We start from the raw sequence: 8,029 nt of genomic DNA on the forward strand, positions 1-8,029 counted from the left end.
CATGGAGGCAGAAACTGCCCACCTAAAGGAGCTTTGTTTTCGTTATAAGAAGGGAGAGTTGTACATTTGCCCAGGATCAGGAAAAGGAAAATATACCCAACAACATGGCTGTATAGGAAGAGAAACAAAAGCTAAAATCATAACCTCAAAAAGGAGAATTGAGGTTGTGCGCCTGTAAATGCATAGATCGTTGTATTGTAAGCTTTAAATTCCATTTTCTTAAATGAAAATGAGGGTCATGTGGTCTCTTTTAATAATAGAGAAAAGAAGAGAGTTGCATCACTTGATAGTTTAGAATCCATTAACTTATTCAATCTACATAATAACAACTCAAGAGAACTTTATTTTCACTCTGGCATAGACATAGATTCGTGGATGTCCAAGTTTAATAGACATGTTTGTGCGTGAGTTGATATTGACAGTGTGCACTAGAATTATACAATGGCTAAGTATATGATCATTACCCTTTGTATGATCGATGCTATGTTATGCTGTGTAGCCATGGTCCGATGCCCTCAAAGGGTTACCAAGCATCATCGTCTCACTAGGCGTTGTGCTATGAGCAGAATATAATATGTGGAGGCGTAGCGGTACATCCTATCTACCGCCATTCAAAGGCGGTAGTTACGTAGGGTCGTGTCCAGACTAACACAGATGCTCACACAGATGCAATGAGGCGGTGAACTTACACAACCGTCTAATAACTATTTTAATTAATTTTTAACAAATCCATTATATCATATATATTGATCTAACATATAAACCTGGTTGCTCACAAAAAATAATAATATAATATAAACCTGGTTTAGGGAAAAACATGCGATCTTCGCCGTGGGTCCAAGGAAATGGACGTGGGGCGTGCTGACGGCCAGCGATTCCCCGCGAAGGAGATAAACGGTGGCCTACATGGCCTCCCGCGATAGGCTCCTTCTCCACCTCCCCCAATCCAGACATGCCATCCCACGCGCGCGCTACCCATCGCCACCTCTTCCTCATCTCACGGCGCCCATGCCCACCACCTGTTCGTCCTCCTGACGCCACCCTGTCAGCCCGCCATGCCGCCCGCGCTCACCTCCAACCCCCCTTCCTTCCGGCCCTTATCCTCCCCTCTCCGCCGCCGCGCCCCATCCTTCCTCTGCCGCGTCGGCGCCGGCAAGCCTGGGGCGGATGAGGAGGCCAAGAAGAACCCCTTCTTTGTCGACTTCAGCGGCAAGTTTGAGGACGCCAAGTCACTGATACCGGCCTTCCCATCGCCGGGAACAGGGTCCCTGTTTGCCGGAGGGAGGGGAAAGAAGGACCAACAGACGGTGTTCGTGGCGGGCGCCACGGGGCAGACGGGTGTCCGCATTGCACAGACGCTGCTGCGGCAAGGTTTCGCCGTGCGCGCCGGGGTTCCGGACCTCGCGTCGGCACAGGAGTTGGCTCGGCTCGCCGCCGCGTACAGACTCATATCCCCCGCGGAGGCACGCCGGCTCAACGCGGTGGAGTCGGATTTCGATGACACTGAGGCGATCGCCAAGTCCATCGGCCCAGCAGCCAAGGTGGTGATCACCGTCGGCCCGGTCGAGAAGGGATTAGAGGGCGGGCCGGTCACTACCGAGGATGCGCTCCGGGTAGTGCAGGCTGCGGACCTCGCCGGCGTGGCACATGTTGTGGTGGTCTACGACGAGGGCGCCGGTGGCGTCAATGGGGCTTCCACGAACAGTGTGCTTAATGGGTTCACGTCTTTTTTCTCGAACCTGTTCTCCCGCGTGCAGACTCTGCCGCTAAGTGAATTTTTGGCCAAGGTAGTGGAGACCGATGTCAACTACACGCTAGTCAAGGCGTCACTCACTGAAGACTACGACCCTGAGAGCTCGTATGGGCTGGTCCTGGCCAAAGAGGGTTCGTCCAGCACCACGACTTCCTCCACTGACACTGGCAAGGTAGTTTAAACCTGTGATAGTACAATGCAGTTCACATGAAGCTTTGTGTCGTTGCTTTTCTCTTAATCATGTGCATTGCTTTGTGTGTTTGGTAGGTGTCCAAGTTGCAGATTGCTTCCCTCGTGGCTGATGTTTTCTCCAACATTGAGATCGCAGAGAACAAGGTACTGAAACTTAACACACAAAGGGGTACCTTATTTAGTTTTTGATAGGCAATTCAATCCAGGGTTCTCTGGCAGTTTCATGTGGAACTCTATCTATCCTAGCACCATCGCATGGGGTTTTCATGCTTAACTAGAATCCGATTGCTTACATTGACTGTTTGGTTATCAAATTTCATGAAAGACGTTATTAATTGAAACGTGGAAAATGTGCACACACAAAAATCACGCAATAAAAATCCGATTGCTTACATTGTATTGCTTGCATTACCTTGCAGTACAATCTTGTACCGCATCCCAGTTTTGCACTATTGTTCTAATTTCACAATCATTTGTACTTTCATTTTAAAAAAAACAATCATTTGTACTGCCCGCACAGTTTGGGCAGTAAAAATGGTGCACTGCTTCTGAGTTTTTGTCTGGTGAGGCACAATGCATCATTTGGAGGCAGAACAAATAGTGAAGCGAAGGCAATTCAAAAATAGTGTGGAATAATTATTCTGCCACCGATTGCAGAACAACAAACATATGTACTGCATGGTGGCGCAATTCTTAGCGAGAACGCAAAATTCTTCTTCTGCGTTTCAGTTAGAACAACGCTTCTGAGACCAATGAACCACCCCCTTTGCTTAAATCGACAGTAAATTTTGTATTGCATGTCATAGAAGTGCGGCGAACAAATTATGAACATGTTGACTTTATCGTTTAAAACAAAAGTGTATATGTCATAATAAAACCATGCATGCAGTAAAAATGTGTGGACCACCAAATAGTTTTACTACACTGTGGCAACATTGAATACTACATGGGATTCAAAACGGAAGCTTTACGCGGATCTAAGCTCTTCTATCCATCTGGCTATGCACATTTTTTACGCTAAAGGACATCTAAATATAGCATGAACGGGATATAAGGGGTGTTTGGCAAAAATGCTAGACTTACGAAACCAGCTACGTAGAGCTACGTTCTTTCCTTAACGCTAAACTAATCGCCCCCCATGATTTTCACGGGGTGGGCCTGGGCCTATTTCCCCTCCAACCAAATCAGGCCAGCTCATCTTTTATGTAGGTTACGTAAAAATCTTTACGTAGATGTAGCAAAGCTCGGGTGTTTGGTTTCAGGGACTTTTTTGTGTTGGGACTAGAAAAAGTCCCTAGCACACCAAACATGGTGGGACTTTTTTGAGACTTTTTGCTAAAAATCTTTAGAAGCACCTCCTTGAGAGTCTTTTTCAAAAAGTCCTAGAGACTAGAAAAAGTCCTAGGACTAGAGAACCAAACACCACCATAATCGTAATAAGCATACACCCAGCTTCTACTTAAATTTGGCTATGCACATGCTTGTTTATTTAGGAAAAGTGTAAGATTTTGCTAAACTAAATTCCTGATAGTGAAGACATCGTGTCAAAATTTTCAGTCCTAATTCCTAGTTGTTTCTGACCAGGCCTTGTTGGTTGCGAATGTGCTTTTCTTGAAAACTTATATTCACAAGTTTGTGTATACCATTAGATGCTATGTATGATGACAGAAAAGACACCCTATAATTCAAATTTAGTTTTACGTATGGGTCCTTATTTACTCAACTTTAATTTTCCCAATGATATTTCTCGTTTCCAGGTTGTGGAAGTTTCAACTAGCTCCTTGGGAACATCCAAGCCCACAGTGGAGGCACTAACGTGAGTAGGCTAACCAAAATTTCTCCGCCTAATTCTTTCTTGAATCCTTTGATATTGATAGCCTTTTTATGTGGCACTTTAATAAGAGAACCGTGCTAATATTGTACTACCTCCATCCGGATTTAAGTCCCTCTCAGATTTGGAGCCTAGATTTGACCACAAATGTAACTAACAAAAGATAGTTATGTGCCACAACAAGTTTCCTTCTTTGTATTGCTACTTCAAAAACTATTGTTATCTCCCTCTTCAGAGCTATTCCTGAGGACATTAGAAGAAAAGAGTACCAAGAAGCTGCTGCAAATGCGAGGGCGCAGGAGGAAGCCCTGGCCTCCCAGCGAGCTGCTGATGCAGAAGAACCCACCACTAAGTTCAAAACCGAAGGGAAGGACACGACCTCAGAAGAGGCTAGCGCAAGCACCGTGAACGAGGCGCAGGCCTCGCTGGAGAACCTTCTAACCAGAGCCAAGGGGCTCAAGCTTAACACTGACTTCTCCTGGGACAAGTTCAGCACACAGCTTGCAGCCGTAGGAGCGACCGCGCGGAGCTCGGACGAGGAGGAACCAAGGGCCCAGATCGCCACGGTGAGAGGCCAGGCCAAGGCCAAGAAGCTGGCACCGCAGAGGGCCGTCGTGAAGCCGGTGGCGCAGAAGGTGAAGCAGGCAGCAATGCAGCCGGCTCCCAAGAAGGAGGTGAGGCCCGTGTTTGGGGGACTCTTCAAGCAAGAGACTATCTTTGTGGATGAGGACTGAGCATCGCAGCAACTTTTCTTCTTCTTCGTTTTGTGAAGGCCCTGATGTATCCTTGAAATATATATACAAATATAAATTAAAGAGTAACGGTCGAATCCAGTATTCTGCAGTAGCCGTGCATTGTCCCTGTCCGAGACTTGTCATGCCTTCGTTTTGTTGGGCCCGCTTTGCAGACATTATTCGCTTATACACGGAGTAGGTTTGAAATTAGAGCCAAGTCAATCAGCTCTAACGTTTGGTTTATGGAGTTTGGCTGATTCAGCACCAACAAGCTTGTGGTGTATAGAGATTTTCTATATCTATATATCTATATACTCTTATAAAAAACCGAGTTAGTGATGATTTATATCTGACGGATAGGAAGAAACTATGACAATTTTACAATAAGATACCTACACCCTTCTCTATATTTACAAATAAGGCCTTCTTTTGTTCATTCTTTTCTCTCACAAGATAAACTACTCATACAAATGCACCTTAATATTCCGTGCAATGCACGGGATCTTGCTAGTATATCAATAAAGCTTCACTGCACTTTTTTTATGAACACTGCACTGGTTCTTGTGTGTGTGCGAGACACAAATCTGGTTCTTGTGTGTGTGCGAGACACAAATCAAGAGTGAGAAAAGGGTTTATCGTTAGGAATGGCCACACGACAAGATAAATAAGATACATGGTTAGGAGACACACCATTAGCCACATAATATCCTTCCCTTTAGAATATTATACAACGTAAGGAAGCTTTTATTAGTACAATATTAGGGTCGGTTCCGTTAAACATTCAGTCCCAATGGTCCCTAGTTGGGGACAGATGGCTACATCTTGTGCACAGGCTGATAGAGGTTAACCTTATGATGAGCCTGATACGCTTCATTGAAAACTCTCGATGTCTGGAGTTTACGCGGTGAAGTACATGTATCTAGATTTATTAGACTCTAGTCCAATCCTGAGATCACTTCATATTTGAAAGATTAAAGGGCCTTTAGAAATAAAAAATTCATATGTGGTTTGTGTACAAGGAAGTGATTCCCACTAAGGCTAACTTGGCAAAATGCAGATGGGAGGGTAGTAAATGATGTTGCTTTTGTCATCGAGATGAAACTTTCTCAAATGCCCACTAGCCAAGCTTTTATGGTGTATGGTACATGTGGCCTTTAACGCCAGTCCTCCGAATAGTGTTGCCACGTTATTTGGGATGTGGTTAGACGGAGTAGAGTCTCAAATTGTGGCACATATTCAAGTCGGGGTGTGTGCATTACTTTGGGCTATGTGAAACTGCCGAAACGATGTGATCTTCAACAGACAATCCATTACAATTTTTTTACAGATCATTTACAGAACAACCGCATGAATTCGTATGTGACTGTCACTCAGCCATGCGGAAGCCAAAGAGCATATGGCTATTGGGTGCAACCGTTGGGAGACGGTAGCATGAGATACCTACAACCGGTTTGGATGGCGGTCCAATAATAGGATAGGTGCTTAGTCATCTTGTTCTATTTTTGCGGGTTGTGACATGTTTCAAGTTTTTTATGCTTTACAAGCTTCTTTTGCGAGATTGTACCGGATTATAGAAATTGCTTAATAATATGGTTGCATGCATCATACTAATGCAGAGGCCGGAGGTAATCCTCCTTTTCCAAAGAAAGAGTGAGAAAAGGGAGCTGTGTGAAGCAGCCAAAAGGGAAGATAGCTGACAAAATCAGCTTCAACATTACCTAGAACAATTTGAACATACACTATACCAATGACTTTGGCTGGTAAAATTTAACGGAATCGACAAAAATCTAATGTCAGATTTTCAGAATTTTGGAACGAACATTGTTTTTGTCCGTCAGATGGAATGCACAGATCTTGAAGTAAGCCTGGTTGCCAAGTCAGATTTTGAAAATGTTTGATCCAGATCCAAACCGAACGAATGATTTCTATGACGTATTTCTGATTTTTACCATTTTACCAGATCCATAAATCTTTAGGTAAAATGTATGCGGTTTGTAGCGCTTCTTCGCATCGACACTCTAGATCTAGGGTCTGGGTTATGTTTAACTAATGGTCATGGAAGTTTCTCCGAATAAAAGTTTATCAAAACAATGCATAAGGATAGGAGAGGACTCTCCTAAGATAAATATTTTCCCTTATTATTGCTTGAAACAGGGTTTGAAAATAGTTTAAATATGGACAATTTAACCTATAAGTAAAATCTGGTTTAAAAATAAAAATTGAAAATAAATAAAAATACTTTGAAAAAGGTGCCAAATAGGTGACAAAAATAGTTCGCCGAAATCCATAAACAAAATGTTTACACAACTAGGAATATTCCAAAGTGAATTTAAGGCAAGTTTGTAGTTGGCAGAAAAATAAAAATCAAATTATTTTGAATTTACAAAAGACAAAAGAAAGATAAAAGAACAAAAAAGCCAGCGAGGCCAACCAAGGACCAGCTAGACAGGCGGCCCACCCTTGCACCACGCCCCCTCCCTCTTCTCCCTCACAGCCATGCAGGACACACCCGTGAGGGTCGTCGCCCACCCCGCTCAACTATTGCCCGACGCACGCGCCCAAGTCGCGCACGAAGCGAGCGTGCCCACGATCTCCACCTGCGCTCTCCATGCGAGCCAACGGCCATGGCCATGCCCGTTAAATATCCCTCGACCCCTCTATACAAGCCCCTGCCACCGCCCGCAATTGCCGTCAGGCTGCTCGCCGACAGACTCCCAACCTTCGCCATTGACCTAGCTCATCGTTGGTCAAATTGCGACGAGGCAAGCCACCCCTAGCCCAACCACCGCCACCATTCATCAGCTGCTCCACGACAAACCTCCTGGACATCTTCTACACACCTAGACACCACGGGAACACCAAGTTCGTCGGAGCCCGGAACTCAATGCCTTTGCCGAAGAAGCTCTAGTGAGCCCTGTCATCCATTTGATTGCTCACCTTCTTCATTTGTCTTCTAGTGCTCGCGCTCTTCTTCTGACATTTTGGTTCACCCCATTTCGCCTAGAAACAAGCACGCGTCGACACCCGAAGCTTGTCGTCATCGCACACTACTCCGGCGACCCTGCACTGACGTCTCCGTCACCCCTGAGGACCGCCAAGGCCAACTACATCACCACCATTGACCATGTCGTCCGTTTGTTCCCTCCGCGACGCCTAAGACCCCCTCAAGCTCCATAACCGTCGAGTCCAAGTGACGGTGTCCTGGACTAGGGGGTACTCACCACGTCATCTCCCGATCTGTTAGATTGGGCCGAGGACCCCCATGGCCGTATACTCATGGGCCAGTTCGGATAGCTACCGCATACATGGAAGATTCCTCAAGACTTGGTGATCAAGACAAGGACTCCTCCCCACCGGCGTATTCGGCTAGGACTCTTGTTATCCTAGGCCTCTGGTGCATTATATAAACCGAGACCAGGCTAGTCGATAGATCATATACATACGATCATACCATAGGCTAGCTTCTAGGGTTTAGCCTCTCCGATCTCGTGGTAGATCAACTCTTGTACTACTCATATT

The 8,029-nt window shown here is 45.3% G+C and overlaps 1 protein-coding gene across 1 annotated transcript; it reads left to right on the forward strand.

Annotated features, from left to right (window-relative positions):
* Positions 1 to 955: 955 nt before the first annotated feature.
* LOC119268720 (protein PLASTID TRANSCRIPTIONALLY ACTIVE 16, chloroplastic-like) lies at positions 956 to 4,624 on the forward strand. Its single transcript, XM_037550417.1, has 4 exons — positions 956 to 1,925; positions 2,021 to 2,089; positions 3,703 to 3,761; positions 4,012 to 4,624. Exons 1-4 carry the CDS (start codon positions 1,056 to 1,058, stop codon positions 4,508 to 4,510), a joined length of 1,497 nt encoding a protein of 498 aa, XP_037406314.1. The 5' UTR covers positions 956 to 1,055; the 3' UTR covers positions 4,511 to 4,624.
* The last annotated feature ends 3,405 nt before the right edge of the window (positions 4,625 to 8,029 follow it).

The sequence above is a fragment of the Triticum dicoccoides genome, chromosome 3A, assembly GCF_002162155.2.
Source record: "Triticum dicoccoides isolate Atlit2015 ecotype Zavitan chromosome 3A, WEW_v2.0, whole genome shotgun sequence".
In the NCBI taxonomy this organism is placed as follows: Eukaryota; Viridiplantae; Streptophyta; class Magnoliopsida; order Poales; family Poaceae; genus Triticum; species Triticum dicoccoides.